This window comes from Schistocerca cancellata, chromosome 8 (genome assembly GCF_023864275.1).
Source record: "Schistocerca cancellata isolate TAMUIC-IGC-003103 chromosome 8, iqSchCanc2.1, whole genome shotgun sequence".
Classification (NCBI taxonomy): Eukaryota; Metazoa; Arthropoda; class Insecta; order Orthoptera; family Acrididae; genus Schistocerca; species Schistocerca cancellata.
Window position 1 is genome coordinate 549,259,895 of NC_064633.1, and position 18,322 is coordinate 549,278,216.

The following is an 18,322-nucleotide window of genomic DNA, read 5'->3' on the forward strand; positions in this document are numbered from 1 at the left end:
GCATTAAGCGATTTACGGAAACCACGTCCGAAATATATCTCAGGTGCCAGATGAAGACAAATCCTGCATCATACGAATATATACCCGGCTTTACACCCGGCGAACTGTCTACCCGACGGGAGGACCTAATCGCATGACATTTACATTTATAGAGCTCTCTTCGGCACTGGTCTCTTAATTAGCTAGCATTTAAAGTGAATCTCTCGCCAAGCAGAAAATCCCAAGCGACTGGAAAACAGCGCATCTGATGGCCACATACAAGAAGGCTAAAACGAAGGACCCGCAACATTCTTAAAGTCCGTTTGCTACAGATTTTTGAGCGTACTCTAAGTAAATGTATAACATTTCCTTGAGAGAGTCTTATCCACAGATCAACACGGAATTAGAAAGCATCGCTAGTGCTACGCTCAGCATGCCCTTTTCTCGTTCGATATCCTGCAAGCCAGGGATGAAGGGTGACCGGTAGCTTTCACATGCCTAGACTACCTGAAAGCGTTTGACAGTGGCACACTGCAAACTGATAAAGATGGAAGAAACGGAGTATGTTCTCAAGATACTATGGCTCTAACACTTCTGAAGTAACAGAATACGTTGTCCTAGAAGGCAAATTTTCAACAGCATGGGTATCGTCAGTAACGCCCACGTAAGTGTGATAGGGCCATCTTGTTATCTGCCTACATTCACGATCTGACGCATGTGGAGAACGTTTGCTGATGATGCTGTAGTGTACCGGAAAAGGTCGTCTTTGGGCCACCTTAGGTCGATACAAGATGATTTAAAAACACTTTTCGTTGGTGTGTGAATGACAGCTTGCTCTAATTATCAAAAAATTAACTGAATGCACATGAATAGGAAAAACAATCCTTTAATGTACGATTACGGCATTAGTAGCGAGTTGCTTTGCACAGTCCAGTCGTGTCGGTCCAGGTGTCACGTTGCAGAGAGAGATGAACGAACACATAAGAAACGTAGTTCCTTCTCTAGATTGTCGCACAGACGACAAAATGGTAGATATCGAAATAGACGACAGAGGTATAGAAAAACAAAATCGCTCAAAATAAGAAAGGCCGCCGGACCTGATGGGATACCAGTTCGATTTTACACAGAGTACGCGAAGGAACTTGCCCCCCTTCTTGCAGCGGTGTACCGTAGATCTCTAGAAGAGCGTAGCGTTCCAAAGAATTGGAAAAGGGCACAGGTCATCCCCGTTTTCAAGAAGGGACGTCGAACAGATGTGCAGAATTATAGACCTATATCTCTACCGTCGATCAGTTGTCGAATTTTGGAACACGTATTATGTTCGAGTATAATGACTTTTCTGGAGAATAGAAATCTACTCTGTAGGAATCAGCATGAGTTTCGAAAAAGCCGATCGTGTGGAACCCAGCTCGCGCTATTCGTCCACGAGACTCAGAGGGCCATAGACACGGGTTCACAGGTAGATGCCGTGTTTCTTGACTTCCGCAAGGCGTTCGATACAGTTCCCCACAGTCGTTTAATGAACAAAGTAAGAGCATATGGACTATCAGACCAATTGTGTGATTGGATTGAATCGTTCCTAGATACCAGAACGCAGCATGTCATTCTCAATGGAGAGAAGTCTTCCGAAGTAAGAGTGATTTCAGGTGTGCCGCAGGGGAGTGTCATAGGACCGTTGCTATTCACAACATACATAAATGATTGTGTGGATGACATCGGAAGTTCACTGAGGCTTTTTGCAGATGATGCTGTGGTGTATCGAGAGGTTGTAACAATGGAAAATTGTACTGAAATGCAGGAGGATCTGCAGCGAATTGACGCATGGTGCAGGGAATGGCAACTGAATCTCATTGTAGACAAGAGTAATGTGCTGTGAATACATAGAAAGATAGATCCCTTATCATTTAGCTACAAAATAGCAGGTCAGAAACTGGAAGCAGTTAATTCCATAAACTATCAGAGTAGGCATTAGGAGTGATTTAAAATGGAATGACCATATAAAATTAATCTTCGGTAAAGCAGATGCCAGACAGATCAATGGAAGAATCCTAAGGAAATGTAGTCCGAAAACAAAGGATGTAGGTTACAGTACACTTGTTCGCTCACTGCTTGAATACTGCTCAGCAGTGTGGGATCCGTACCAGATAGGGTTGATAGAAGATATAGAGAAGATCCAACGGAGAGCAGCGCGCTTCATTACAGGATCATTTAGTAATCGCGAAAGCGTTACCGAGATGATAGATAAACTCCAGTGGAAGACTCTGCAAGAGAGACGCTTAGTAGCTCGGTACGGGCTTTTGTTGAAGTTTCGAGAACATACCTTCACCGAGGAGTCAAGCAGTATATTGCTCCCTCCTACTTATATCTCGCGAAGAGACCATGAGGATAAAATCAGAGAGATTAGAGCCCACACAGAGGCATACCGACAATCTTCCTTACCACGAACAATAAGAGACTGGAATAGAAGGGAGAACCATAGCGGTACTCAAGAAACCCTCAGCCACCTACCGTCAGGTGGCTTGCCGAGTATGGATGTAGATGTAGCAAGCAAGGCGAATAGTCGACTTCGGTTTATTGGGAGAATTTTAGTACAGTGTAGCTCATCTATAAAGAAAACCGCGTACACAACGCTAGTGCGACCCATTCTTGAGTACTGTTAGAGTGCTTGGGATCCCAACAGTGACTTGAGACAGCGAATCAGATCAGTGGCGTATTGCTAGATTTGACATGCGATTATTACGTAAATGGTACATTGAACGCAAATGGCAATCCCTGGAGGGAAGAGGACGATCTTTTCGTGAAACAAAATTGAGGAAGTTTAAAGAACCGGCATGTGCGGCAGATTCTGCTGTCACCAACGTTTATCTCGCTTGAAGACCGCAAAGATAAGGTAATAGAAATGTGGGATCGTGCGAAAGCATACAGACACACTTTTGTCCTCTCTCCATCAGGCAATAGCACTCTGCCTTCAGGCCACGAGTGGCCTACCGGAACCATCCGCCGCCATGTCATCCTTAGTGGAGGATGCGGATAGGAGGGGCATGGGGTCAGCACATCGCTCTCCCGGTCGTTACTATGGTATTCGTGACCGAAGCCGCTACTATTCGGTCGAGTAGCTCCTCAATTGGCATCACGAGGCTGCGTGCACCCCGATAAATGGCAACAGCGCATGGCGGGCTGGATGGTCACCGATCCAATTGCCGACCACCACCTTAACTTCGGTGATCTCGCGGGAACCGGCGTATCCACTGCGGCAAGGCCGTCTCCATCAGACAATGGAGCAGCAAAAGGAATGACCAGCAGTAGAATAAGGTGCCCACCGACACGTGCCGCATGGTGGCTTGCGAGGTATGTATGGAGATGCAGAACGCCAGTCCAGCTTCTCGAGCAAAGCGCGACCTCGCTAGGTAGCAGTTACTGGAGGAGGAAGCGGGAGTTCTGGGAGGAGGTGCGGAGAGGCGCCGTGGGGAGGCGTGGCCAGTGGCCCGCGGCCCGCTCAGGTGCCGGCGCAACCTACCACACCAGAGGACCTCCAAGGGCAGCGCGTCGCTTCCTCCTAGCTTCGGCGAGCAGCGTTGCGCAACGTGTCCGCCACGACACTCAGAGTCGTCGGCACACGGGTCGTACAGTCGAATGTCAACTTTGTGCGCGAGTCCTTCGACGTCATAGTGGGGAAAAAGGCACATCGGGGTGTCTTTCCGGGCGTTTAGAGCAGGAATGCTCAACCTTTTCAGGCTTGACATCTACTACATTAAATTTAGTCCATTTAGAGACCGACTGACATAAAAATTCATAATATTTCAGCAAAAAACAGCACTATAGCGAAAATTAACCACTTTAATTACACAAAATACAAACAGTTCTAGGTCTACTACTCAGTTTAAAGATACACTACTGGCCATTAAAATTGCTACACACAGAAGAAATGCAGATGACAAACGGGTATTCATTGGACAAATATATTGTACTAGAACTGACATGTGATTACATTTTCACGCAATTTGGGTGCATAGACCCTGAGAAATCAGTACCCAGGACAACCACCTCTGGCCGTAATAACGGCCTTCATACGCATCGGCATTGAGTCAAACAGAGCTTGGATGGCGTGTACAGGTACAGCTGCCCAAGCAGCTTCAACACGATACCACAGTTCATCAAGAGTAGTGACTGGCGTATTGTGACGAGCCAGTTGCTCGGCCACCACTGACCAGACGTTTTCAATTGGTGAGAGATCTGGAGAATGTGCTGGCCAGGGCAGCAGTCTAACATTTTCCGTATCCAGAAAGGCCCGTACAGGACCTGCAACATGCGGTCGTGCATTATCCTGCTGAAATGTAGGGTTTCGCACGGATCGAATGAAGGGTAGAGCCACGTCTGAAATGTAACGTCCACTGTTCAAAGTGCCGTCAATCCGAACAAGATATGACCGAGACGTGTAACCAATGGCACCCCATACCATCACGCAGGGTGATACGCCAGTATGGCGATAACGAATACACGCTTCCAATGTGTGTTCACCGCGATGTCGCCAAACACGGATGCGACCATCATGATACTGTAAACAGAACCGGGATTCATCCGAAAAAATGACGTTTTGCCATTCGTGCACCCACGTTCGTCGTTAAGTACACCATCGCAGGCGCTCCCGTCTGTGATGCAGCGTCAAGGGTAACCGCAGCCATGGTCTCCGAGCTGATAGTCCGTGCTGCTGCAAACGTCGTCGAACTGTTCGTGCAGATGGTTGTTGCCTTGCAAACGTCCCCATCTGTTGACTCAGGGATCGAGACGTGGCTGCACGATCCGTTATAGCCATGCGAATAAGATGCCTGTCATCTCGACTGCTAGTGATACGAGGCCGTTGGGATCCAGCACGGCGTTCCGTATTACCCTCCTGAACCCACCGAGTCCATATTCTGCTAACAGTCGCCGGCCGGTGTGGCCGTGCGGTTCTAGGCGCTTCAGTCTGGAACCGCCTGACCGCTACGGTCGCAGGTTCGAATCCTGCCTCGGGTATGCATGTGTGTGATGTCCTTAGGTTAGTTAGGTTTAATTAGTTCCAAGTTCTAGGCGACTGATGACCTCAGAAGTTAAGTCGCATAGTGCTCAGAGCCATTTGCTAACAGCCGTTGGATCTCGACCAACGCGAGCAGCAATGTCGCGATACGATAAACCGCTATCGCGATAGGCTACAATCCGACCTTTATCAAAGTCGGAAACGTGACGGTACGCATTTATCCTCCTTACACGAGGCAACGTAACAACGTTTCTCCAGGCAACGCCGGTCAACTGCTGTTTGTGTATGAGAAATCGGTTGGACACTTTCCTCATGTCAGCACGTTGTAGATGTCTCCACCGGCACCAACCTTGTGTGAATACTCCGAAAAGCTAATCATTTGCGTATCACAGCATCTTCTTCCTGTCGATTAAATTTGGCGTCTGTAGCACGTCATCTTCGTGGTGTAGCAATTTTAATGGCCAGTAGTGAATTTTCTACTTTCTTGTTTAGTCTTTTATTTCACACGTTTTAAAGATTCTGACACTTAGTAGAAACAGCGATCAAATAAGAATGACATTGGGGTTTTAGCGAGAACGACAAACATTATTTCATTTTATGTAGAAGGTTATCAAAATTTGCAAAGCACTATTTGAAATGGAAATTTTGTAAGCTCATGTCCCTACCGACCGTATATGGGTATGTCCTTTTTGCCTGTTAACATGTTCATGAATATTGAGGCCAGCGGAGGAAACCGACGTTTTAAAAAGCTGCCGTACGAATTTGACGCCCGTACATTTCGTAAGTACTCTGCCCACGCATACCGTCTGCACAAGCCGCATCGTTCCTCATCGTTCAGCATCGCGTTGAACTCGACACGCTCATCTCTGATGTTCGAATGCACGGTCCGTGTGCCAACGGCTTAAATTATCACGTTCCTCGTCCCTTCTCCTCCTGCTTCTTGCCGTGTGGCCATACAGCCAGCTCACAATACCAACACATTCACTCTTCTCATAATAGAGAACAATCAAGAGGACATAGTATTTGGACTGGCGGCGAAAAATATGTTTGTTACAGTTGGAATATTAGAACAATTATCCCTGTCAATCACTTATTTTCTTCAATGAAAGATGTTCAGAGCTTACACCCGCATGTTCGGGGGGGGGGGGGGGGGGGGGGAGGAGAGAGATCAGTAGTTTACATCATTATTTCTTTTCCTGGATGTCCCCAGTGCTCTATCGTATGCATAATTTCGTAACATATTAGATATTGTGTACCACTTTTTGCAATAATGTGGCACTGGCGTCATATTAAAAACGATAATAAAGCTATTTACAAGGTATAAGAGCGAAAATTGCTGGTCATTATATATACACATTTATATCACTGCATAAGGCAGACCACTGGCAATATCCAAAACAGGAAATACTCATGTAAACGATTAATATATCTCAAAATGAGGGGGTTAGCCCTTAAAATGTATCGTGGAAAAAGATAATAATGAAAATGGCTGACGCAGGTAATTATTTTAATTGGTGCTTTATGTCATAGACTCAGTATGAAAATCACAGGTCAACATAGACAAAAAGTTTACATTAAGAAATCTTTATATAGTCCACCTTCCCCCCATGAACCACGGACCTTGCCGTTAGTGGTGAGGCTTGCGTGCCTCAACGATACAGATAGCCGTACCGTACGTGCAACCACAACGGAGGGGTATCTGTTGAGAGGCCAGACAAACGTGTGGTTCCTGAAGAGGGGCAAGCAGCCTTTTCAGTAGTTGCAGGGGCAACAGTCTGGATGATTGACTGATCTGGCCTTGTAACATTAACCAAAATGGCCTTGCTGTTCTGGTACAGCGAACGGCTGAAAGCAAGGGGAAACTACAGCCGTAATTTTTCCCGATGGCATGCAGCTTTACTGTATGATTAAATGATGATAGTGTCCTCTTGGGTAAAATATTCCGGAGGTAAAATAGTCCCCCATTCGGATCTCCGGGCGGGGACTACTCAAGAGGACGTCGTTATCAGGAGAAAGAAAACTGGCGTTCTACGGATCGTAGCATGGAATGTCAGATCCCTTAATCGGGCAGGTAGGCTAGAAAATTTAAAAAGGGAAATGGATAGGTTGAAGTTAGATATAGTGGGAATTAGTGAAGTTCGGTGGCAGGAGGAACAAGACTTTTGGTCAGGTGAGTACAGGGTTATAAATACAAAATCAAATAGAGGTAATGCAGGAATAGGTTTAATAATGAGTAAAAAAATAAGCGTGCGGGTAAGCTACTACAAACAGCATAGTGAACGCATTATTGTGGCCAAGATAGACATGAAGCCCACGCCTACTACAGTAGTACAAGTTTATTAGCGTGGAGGGCAAAAATCGTAGAGGGAGACCAAGAGGTGAATACACTAAGCATATTCAGAAGGATGTAGGATGCAGTAGGTACTGGGAGATGAAGAAGCTTGCACAGGATAGAGTAACATGGAGAGCTGCATCAAACCAGTCTCAGGACTGAAGACAACAACAACAATATCATATAGTCCACTTATAAGTGGATGTTGTATGCCCTGAATTGCAATTCCGTTAGGTCTGCAAAATCATCCCGTATACTGCGATTCGTTTTTCTGTGAAAGTAAGGACTTTTTCCATCAAAGATTTACTTATCTGCAGCAACAAGTTGAAGTTACAGAGTGGCAAGTCTAGTAAATAGTGTGAATAGTTCAATGACATGTGCTCAAAAAGCGCAGTTGTCCCAATGCCGGCAACATGTCATTGTTAACTCGCTCAGGTGAGATGGACACGAAGTAACCAGGAAAGAAGCAAACGAAGACGTGCACGCAATATTTGAAAGTAATAAATTCAGTCGTAATAGAAGGGAGAAACTGGTTATGTTAATGAGTGAATAGAAAGGGGGGAGAGGGGGAGTTTTCATAACCACTGCCACAAATCTGTAGAGCTTACCCACTTGTATAACGCGTGGTCTGCTGCTATGCAACCTTACTCGGCCACCGGAGACTTTGGCTTCGCAAGAGATTTACTTTCTTACGACTTCACAGCCACATCATCGCGAGCGCGCGCGCGCGAGCGAGCGAGCGAGCGAGAGAGAGAATCGTGTAGTGAAGTGATGATACTTCCCTGTGGCTAACAGCTTCACAGATCTACTGTATCTGAGAACGCTGCTGATTCTAGGTGATAATTCGTTTATACATGTTAAGAAAGGCAAGTCCCTTAAGAACTGACAATAGTATCCTTTATTATCGTAAAATATTCACATTAACATTGTCGGCACGTTATTGTCAACGATACATGTGGTATGGCCATTCACAAAATGTTTCGTCCAAACAAAGGTAATTAGTTATGTACACATGAATACTGATGGACAAAATTTTACCAAAATGCAGGTACATTTCACTGGACAAAGTAACGAACTGTATAATAAAACATACTTCCATCTTACTAAAGCCGTATTCCTCATTGGCGATGTTCGGGTGCTTTGGACCTTTTTTTTGTATATTCATACCACATTTGTCGAAGGCAAAAGCAAGTGAATACTTTATCATACAAAGCGATTCTAACAAAATATTTGTTACTGAAAACGTCAGATGTCGTTAAGGCACATTACCTTCGTTCCTATTCTGCACTTGCCGTGCAGTACGAAAGTACTGGGCTCTGCTGATCCAAAACTCATCATGCTAATCACATATTAGAAATAACACTTTGTCTCATCATTTGGCCTTTTAGTACAGAGTCGAACGCCCAGCTCACTTGTTATAGGGTGCTGCAACAAACGGACGCATCAGTGCTTGCAGCTTGACATGACACAGTTGACGAGAGAGGAATATAAATCCCTCCGACTAACAGAAGAATCTTCTTTATTTACAGTGCATCGATAAGAACACTGATTTGATGGTGCGCTGAATGAGCTGCAGATATTGAAAGAAGCATCGGAAGGGTGTGGTAATCTGTATTTGCTGCATTAAAGAATGTTTTCAGCTTCGCTGAAGTGGTATAACTCGGTATGTAAATATTAGGTGCAAATTTGGACACAGAAGATGGTTGTTCGGTGAATTACTTTTTGGCGTCGTAAAACAGTTGTGAAGTTAACGTAAGTTTTTTGTGGGTTGATTCGTATCGTCTTGTAAACTTTCGCTGGATAGATAAAACGGGCGTTTCCTCCCAGTTTGCAGTGGCTTTTCCCAGAGTCTAATTGGAAATTTGTTATCCATCAAGTAACATCACATTGTGACATGACGCGGCTCCACAGAAAGAAAAATTGTATGTTAACAGCTACAGCTTGTCTAAATTTGTCTTTTTATACAGAAGCAATCATTTTCCAACAAAATGTAGGCGCTACCGTACCATCAAACGGCATTGCGCTTCATAAACTTAAATAAATCTAAGGCCTGACTAAGTATAGAAATATGTACTATATTTTATATTTTTAGTAAGTCAAATATGGTTTTCATTCAGTGGAAAGGAATTAGAAAAAGTATAACTCGTGACCGAATGAATCATATGATCGTGACAGCTGCCACAGACAAAGAACGTTTTCATGAATCCGTTATCTTCAACAGCAGACGATAGAGGTTACGCAAAGATGAAGTGGCGGATGCGCATTGGAGAGGTTCGTGGTTAAAATTCCCATCATGTTGCTCACATTTAGGTTTCATGGTTCCCCTAAATAGCTTTAGGCTTATCTCAGGGCAGTTCCTTTAAAAATGAAACGGGAGATTTCCTTCATTAATCCGACCTGTTGTGAATGTCTAATGGCCAACTCGTCGACCGAACTTCAAACCAAATCATCTTTCCTTCCTGTAACGGCTGTGTGTTGGCCATCGTGCGTTTTGGGATCTAAGTCCTGTCCTAATCACCGTAACAAAGGTGGAATGCACTGACAGAATAAGATAAGTGGCCACAATAAAACTAGGCTACTTACGCGGGCAGTAAATCCAGTCTAATTCTTCGTTTGCGCGATCCTTGTGTGCTCTGCGACTAGAATAATTATTTTATTCTTCAGGTTACATTTAATCAGGTGGTAACCATTAATCTCGACGACTAATTATATATAACTATTATTCACTAACCAAAAAACTGAGATCTCGTCCTTTATTTTATCGGCTACTTATGAGCAGATTTGTTAAGAGTTAATATTTTCTGCTCCCAAAATAGAGTTGCCTGTTTAAGATAGTTATTTACTTTTCCGTGTCGCTTTACACTGTCTGCTGTACCGCTACGGTGCAGCGGCTGGTTACCGTGAAAATGAGAAAAGTGGAAAATATTTAAATTCGTCCGTCTCAGCTTCGATATACAATGTTTGCTGCAGTGGTTACCGATTTCGGGCCGACACGCTCATTTTCAAACCAAAAATCTTGTTATCAACCGTAACTAGCCATACAATATGGTGCCAAAAGGCAGGAATAGATTCTCTACAGAAAGTTGTGGGCAATAAGTACTCTCATTGATACAGGCTAATATCAATGGAACTACTTGCCACAGTTTAACTTTCTGTACAGAAGCTATTCATGCCTTTTGGAACCTACTGCAGCAAAAACTTTCTATGAATGCAACTGATACGAACGAAATAAAAACAAACAAAAAAAATCACATTTCTTCAAAACTGAACAGTTGTAGACCTACCATTCCGTGGCACCATATCTCGAATCAGCAATTGTGATAATGAACAAAATAAACGCTTATTTCCGGTTAATTATGAAATACGATAGTCTTGCCGGCCGGTGTGGCCATGCGGTTCTATGCGTTTCAGTCCGGAACCGCGCGACCGACCGCTACGGTCGCATGTTCGAATCCTGCCTCGGGCATGGGTGTGTGTGATGTCCTTAGGTTAGTTAGGTTTAAGTAGTTCGAAGTTCTATGGGACTGATGACCTCAGATGTTAAGTCCCATAGAGCTCAGAGTCATTTGAACAACTTGAACGATAGTCTTTGAATGTCAAGTGTAGTCAACGAAGGCGACGCCAACAGCGTGCTCACAACAATAATATGGACGGTTACAAATATTTCCGGGGAAACAAAAATTACATTCATTACAATAACCATGTAATCACCTACAGCAGAGGACCCTACGACGCACCCACTGACATGCCCGAAAATGAACTTATTCGAGATTAGGCAGGGCCTAAATAACAGGGCTTCACACAGAAACTACTAATTACCTTCATCTATGGAAACCGATATTGCACGAGTCTCTTGGACGAAGTGGCAGAGAGAGAAGACACTAGGCTCTTTCTTTCTCGGGAGATGGCTATTCGTATTACCTTCCGGCCATCATGATTTAGGTATTTCGCGATTTCCCATTTCCCTAAACCGCTTATTGCGAATGCTGGGATGGTTCCTTTGGAAGGGGACGGCCGTTTTCCTTCCCTATCCTTCTCCACTCTGAGCTTGGGGTCTCTCTCTCTCTCTCTCTCTCTCTCTCTCTCTCTCTCTCTCTCTCTCGTGACCTCGTGTCGGCGATGTATGTTGAACCCTCATCTTCCTCTCCCTCTGTGCCTGATGGTATGCCGTTAGACAATTGCATCTGACAAAAACAGATGATAAATTCACAACACTGTAATAAGAGAACATTTCTAATCAATTTCCAAAAAATTCTTATGGCTGGCTTCGTTCTTCGACGCAGAAAACTTTTATGAAGGCTGAATCCCACCGCGAAAGCATACAAACTTACATTACTAATCAATATTGCAATCAAAGGAACAGCACGACCGTTCAGCGCGCAACTAAGAATACACAGCGGTACTGGAGTCCACTAATCACTGCAGCGCGCAAAAGAGGAAGTTTGTCACGTATAAGTGATCTCTAGTTACTTTCACGGATTCAGCACGAAATGTATTATTATTATTCCCAGATGAATGTCTGCTGTTTGAATCAGGACAACACCCACGGAAGCAATACATCAGCATCTGCACGATATTCATACATCTCTGTCTAATAACCAGTTTTTGGAATTCTCTAGGTCAATTTTGGTACAATTTATTTCAATGTTTCATTGAGCTTCTGCCGGTACAGAATTTTTCCTGCATTTCTATGGGGCAATTCCACGTATCAAAAACACCTGTAACGAACTGTATTACCTTTATCACGTACGTTCGTATACCCTGATAGTACAACTAGGCTAGGCACGCAATCCACAAACTAGAGCATTTACCCAAATTCTAAACCCCCCCCCCCCCCCTCCACCGGCAAGTAGTACAACACGGGCCGATGAGCGTTAGATCTCACCAAGAACAATATAAATTCTTTACCACAATTAGTTATTATGTCAGTGCAAAGACAGATTAATTTGAATTTCACATGCAAGGAAAGTACAGCTAGAACGGTGCGAATTATAGGCCAATACATAAAAATAAACATTCTGTCTGGATGACAAGTTGAAGGTACCTTTGACTATATGGTTTTAAACTGGTTTCAGCGAACAGCTATCAGTCATTAAACTGATGAAAAATAAATTATTTCATTGGGTTTTTGCCGTTCCTGCTTCGTATAGTCATTTCATATTCAGAACCCTGCAGTTCATTTACGACAGTCTGTGTTGATCGATTGTTACATTCCAACATATTTTTTAAAATTAAAGATGATTTGAATATATTTTTATTGAAAATGCCTTGACATCACTAAATATTATGAAAAAGTTAACTGGTTACCACTGCTAATCGGTCATGATTGTAAGTCCATGCAGTTGATATTTCGTGACTGACGTTTGAGTTGTACATACCAATGACTGACACTTTGTTGTAACACACCAGGTGGAGTATCGATAACGACTGCTTAGCATTCAAAACCGATCAAATGTATCATCAGAGTTTGTTTAACTACGTATTTCAATTACAATGCCAAGATTCATTGACGACGGGATGTGAAGAAATTGAGTTAATAGTTATTTGTGTTTACTCTGACGTTTTCGCCTCGTGTTATAGCAATTGTTTTTGTATTTATTTCCAGCTTTTATCATTAAAATGCTCTTGGCAGTTAAAAGCTAGGCAGGCTGTTCGAAACGGGTAACAACATATAATGAAACAATTTATGTATTTAGTAGGTGGTAACTATTTCACGTTATGTATCTACTACATTACAACCTCTGCCGCAGATATTGAAAACTCAGTATCTGAACACAGTCTGTAAATTAGTTTGAGTAATACCTTGCATCCCATGTAATGTAATATGAAGATACTTACCTGTGTTACAACGTATGAGCCCTTCCAGCTGAAGAGCGGCTTGTGGAACATTGAAAACTGCAGCCGAAGTTTCCCCATGTCATCCGCAACGCGAAAGCTGTCAGCCAATGTTGTGACCCAGTTCACGACGTCTTCATTGGCGTACGTGATTAATCCTTGGCCAAACTGATGCTTGCCGTCCAGGACGAAGTTCAAGATTCCTCGAACGGAGTTCTCCGTCAACAGAGTCTCTTCGTCGAGATGCACAACCCAGTCGTTGTCGGCGAGTATGTTCACCCCGTCCTCGAGGCAGTACTGTAGTGCGCGGGCCTTGAACAGGGCGCCGCTCTTAGGACGGTAGGTCGCGGGCACCACTACTTCGCGCACCCGCCTGTGGTTTGCTAGCCCGACCACTTTGTCGGTCACCACTTCTATGAGGAAATTTTCGAGACCGGCCTCCGTGCAGCATGTCATATTGCGAGCCACATTGTTGCGGACGAGTTGCGGATAGTCACCTCGTGTAACGACTCGTATGCAGATGAACGGCGCCAGCAGTGGCGAACCTTTCAGCGGCACTTTGTCGGGGAATGCATTGTACAGGGTGAGACCGGCGAAGTTGAATAGCACCTGTGGCAGTGGCAAGAAAGTTAGCAGGCGTATGAGGTATAGTGAGAATGCCCCAAAGTACCCGTAGCGTTCCCAGGGATCAAAATCTTGTTGCTTGTCACTTCCTAATCGTATACCACCAGTGCAAATTTCGAAGACAGCTATTACTGTAAGCAGTAGGCAGCAATGCAGGATGTGTTTCGTTCTGCTGCTAAGCATGACTGTTTAGTTCCTGTTGATTCTGATATCTGTAATGAGAAAACATTAAGAATGTGTTAAAATAATTGGCGAAACGTTTAACCACGAAAAAAAATTCAAATAAACAAGTGGTATAAAGTGGTTTAGTATTCTACTCAATACACAATACCCTCCACAACAAATTAAGAACTGCGACGTTAACAACAATGTCGGGCAACGCTGTTGTTCTCACCATGTTTATGGCACTACTACTAAATTTACTATGTAAAACGTTACTCACACAAATGTACCGGTCTTTCGAACTTTTGGGTCCTGCAAAAGTTTCAAACGCTTGCTCTCGAATGCAGGACTACACTTTATAAACATATAAATACTAAGAGCGTTAGCGCAATGAACACTGCCTCTCGCTTCCCGACGTCTAACAAAATTTGTATTCTGGTACAGGGAGAAGCTCGCAGCATCCGAGAGCTACATTTCTCTGCCGTCACGTTTCTCGTTAGTCAGTTGTGTTCCCGATAGCATAACGGATTCGTAAATATTCCATTGCATTATGCATTTACAATACATGTGTGTAACTAATGTCCTACACCAACGCCTGTAAAGTAGTTGCTTCTTAGAGGTAACATTCTCTCCGCGATCATAATTTTCACATTATTTATAGAGTCATCAGCCGCTCTAATAGTGCCTTGTATAAACCTGCCACAACAGTACATAATCGATCAGCATACTATGTTTACAAATATTTGAATAGAATCAACAGTAGTAACCCACCGGCACTACGAATGTATGCTACAAAAAACTTGGCGACTGAACTCACTCCAGCACCTAAGTAATGGATGGCTTAGCACACTGGATTCTGTTTCTCACCTGAGACAAATGATACACTGGGTAGGCACAAACTTCCACACAAACACTGTACATGCACACACTCACTACACCTCACACTACTGTCTACCTCTTATAACCCCACTGCAACCGCCCACCCGGCAAGTGCACCTGCACTCGCCGTTTCGATTTTCTGACGCTTTCAGTTGCCTTGCCTTCAACACTCCAGTAGTGGGGAATGCACAGCCTTCTGTATGAGTCGTGTCGCTTACTCATAAGTTTTCGAAACGAAACTACAGATACATCTTGTTTTCCTTTCACATAATCAGTTAAAAGGAGGAAAGAATTTCACATTCCGGTTTATCCAATAAATTTAACCATATTTTAGAAAATAGTCATTTATTACATAAAACTAAAGATGAGGATGTGAAATATTATTTATATAGTTTTCCGAAATTCACATGTAGATAGATTAATTAAATATATGGGTGGGAGAACAAAACTTTATACGTAACTGCATTTTTAAAGCCAATCAAAGAATGTTTGTAAATGACTTTGAACAACAGAAAAACTAACTCTGGCGTCGTGACAACATTGAGCATTGCATTGATATCTATGGCTAACGAGGATTAGACAATCGGCTGTTAATGTGGAGGTGTTTGGTGTTAATAGGATCTCAAAATCTTTTAGAATTAAGTGAATTGAAACTTAATACGTTTCCTCGTCAAATTCAACGTCATGCTTTTGTCAGGGATATTATCTATGGAATATGAATTAAACGACTAGTGAACAACGCGAGCCAACTGTCTATTATTTGAAGTGTCATAGACGATAGATGTATAAATTATCTAAATGAATTGTGCTGTCATATGTTACGTCTGGAATCTTTTTATTTGTTTCAGTTCTAGATGCCTGTCATATGTGTTTTGAATTAATACCGGTATGTTGTTTTTATTTTTGTGCTTAACCGCATCTGTGCGGATGTATTATACTGGTGGCGATGTATTTTTTGGGCAGGGGTTCATGTTTTTGCACAGCGCCCCTATATATATATATATATATTATTGTTATTATTTTGCTCACGGTTAGGCCCTACCGAACCACGTGCAGTTTTTTGTCTGTGTCCATAGTACTACCATTCTTAAAGAATAGGCTCATTTACGCTCTTCAGACCAACCTGTTCTTCGATTTTTCTGCCAGACCAGTTGGGTCATTCCATGCTAAACTGAGCCTGAGGCTTATTTTTTGGAAAAATGCCAAATTTAACGATGTTATAGTTTTTCGAATCTACAAAAGTTGAATTTTACTGTTCTGAAAAAATTATAAAAATTACATAATTAGCTGAGGAAATATAGTTAAACGAAGTTGGCGATTCTACAGATGGGGATGGAAAACAAAAGGTTTGCTTTTTGTGTTGGCAGCTGTTTAAATTTGGGTTGCAGCGATTGTTGATGTTTTAATTGTTAAATTTCAAGAGCAGAATCTTATCTTTCTGACAAACTTCAGTTTTTAAAGAAAGGTAAGTTATTAAGTATGCAGCTAATTCACAAAAGTTACTATGTATTTAGTGTCCCACCCGTGACAAAAAAACATGAAAAAGTTTACCTTCTAACTCAGCAATTATAGTAATCCTATATATTTTAGGTTAGAAGTAAGAAAAACAAATAAAAACATCCAATGAACCATAAGGCACCTTCTAAGTTGTAAATGATCATTTATAAGGGTCGACAGAAGCGTCCGGGACGCTTCCGTATTTCCGTTTATAAATGTTAAAAGAAATTATGTCCCACCTGTGACAGTTTTTTGGATGTTACTCAAATCTAAACCATTTAACACTTCTTGTTATTGTTAAGTTGAATTGGTTGATATAGCAAGTGCTTTGATGGTTTACACTAAATAAAAACTTACTGTATATTCAGAAAATGGGGAAAACAACATCAGCAGTGCGTATGAGAAAACTTCGAGAAAAACTGAAGTAAGATACCAGCAAGTACAATGTCCATAAAGAAAAAGAAAGAGAGCAGGATAAGAGAAGAAGGGAAAATATGAAGATGAAGGTATCCTCCAGTGGAAAATCTTTATTGGAATATCAGTAGAAGGAAGCTGAAAGAAAAAGGAAGTACAGACTTAAACTAAAGTCCGTATTAGTTGAAGATCAGTCTGAGACCTGTATTTCCCAGTTAGGATCATATAAATGTCCTCAGTCCCTTGGCAAAGCTGTTTCTCGGGTAAAGAAGGTGCTTCCTTCAAGCCCCTCAAAAGAATCAGCAGTAATAAAAAAGCTTGTAAGTGAAAGCTTACCTAAAAAGGTAGTAAAGCAGATTTTCCCAGTAGTGAAGAAAACATCTCGTAAGCTTACAGGTGATAATCTGCTCAAAATACAAAATTTTTTCACAAATGATGAAATCGGCAGGCAGACACCTGGTATAAAGGATGTAAAGTCTATTGTAGACCATGAAACCGGGAAAAGAGTTAGCTTGCATAAATGTCACATGAATATGACAGTTAAGGAAGCATTTTTTTCTTTTTAAGCAAGACAATCCAGATATTGCTATAAAGATTTCAAAATTCTACGAGTTGCGGCCAAAAAATGTTGTTCTAACGTCTCAAATGCCTTGCAATGTATGTGTGTGCAGATATCATGCTAACTTCAACTTCATCATTGAAGCCATTCACAAAGAAATAGCTAGTTTCCCTGCTACTCACACTCACCTTATGGATCTTGTTTGCTGTGATGTAGAAAGTGAAATATGCATGACAAGTCAGTGCAAGAAATGCTTCATGAATTTACACACATTAATAGATGGAAAGTTTGATTTGTGTGACATAATATCTTGGAGAAAATGGACCGAACATGAGTGTCACCCTAAACAGACTACTACCAGTGGAACACTTTGTGAAGCTCTCTCTGAACTTCAGTCTCAACTAAAAACATTCAAGGAACACTTCTTTGTCAAAAGATGCAATCTGGAGCTTTCAAGACTGTGAAAGCATCAGTTAATAATGATGAAGTGATCTTGCAAATAGATTTTGCAGAAAACTATGTAGCACTGGCACAAGATGAGATACAAAGTGCCCACTGGAGTCATACACAGATTACAGTGGTCACTATTTGTGTTTGGATGAAAACAGGGCTACAGTCATTTGCAATTGTGAGCGATGAACTGTGCCACGACAAGTACTCTGTTTATGCATGTTTGAAGAGTATAATAAGTAAGCTGAAACAAGAGCTTTCCAATTTGACCTCGATACGAATTTTTTCTGATGGTTGCGCAGGTCAATTTAAGAACAAATTCACCATTTCTAACCTGTGCTACATGGCGCAAGACTTTGGAGTGTCTGGAGAATGGTTTTTCTTTGCAACATCACATGGGAAAGGTGCAGTGGATGGCATTGGAGCTGTAACAAAAAGGGCTGTTTGGAATAAAGTTAAGCAATGAAAACTCATCATCAGCAATGCACAGGAATTTTTAGACTGTGCCAAATCATCTGTTTCTGGAATAAACTTTCTTCTTCTGACAAAAGATCACATTGATGAAAACAGACCTTCT

At 42.4% G+C, this 18,322-nt stretch overlaps 1 protein-coding gene and 1 long non-coding RNA gene across 2 annotated transcripts in view; one reads left to right on the forward strand and one right to left on the reverse strand.

Annotated features, from left to right (window-relative positions):
• The window catches only part of LOC126095250 (beta-1,4-mannosyltransferase egh), a 307,453-nt gene extending 292,468 nt beyond the window's left edge, over positions 1-14,985 (reverse strand). Inside the window, exons 1-2 of the mRNA XM_049910003.1 lie at positions 14,814-14,985; positions 13,164-13,996 (exon numbers count right to left, since the gene is read on the reverse strand). Coding sequence (XP_049765960.1) covers positions 13,164-13,967 — 804 coding nt within the window. The 5' untranslated portion in view covers positions 13,968-13,996; positions 14,814-14,985. The remainder of the gene's footprint in view (positions 1-13,163; positions 13,997-14,813) is intronic.
• A 423-nt stretch (positions 14,986-15,408) lies between these two features.
• LOC126095251 (uncharacterized) lies at positions 15,409-17,716 on the forward strand. Its single transcript, XR_007521945.1, has 2 exons — positions 15,409-16,290; positions 16,691-17,716. It is a non-coding gene; the product is annotated as an uncharacterized LOC126095251 (long non-coding RNA).
• Positions 17,717-18,322: the final 606 nt, after the last annotated feature.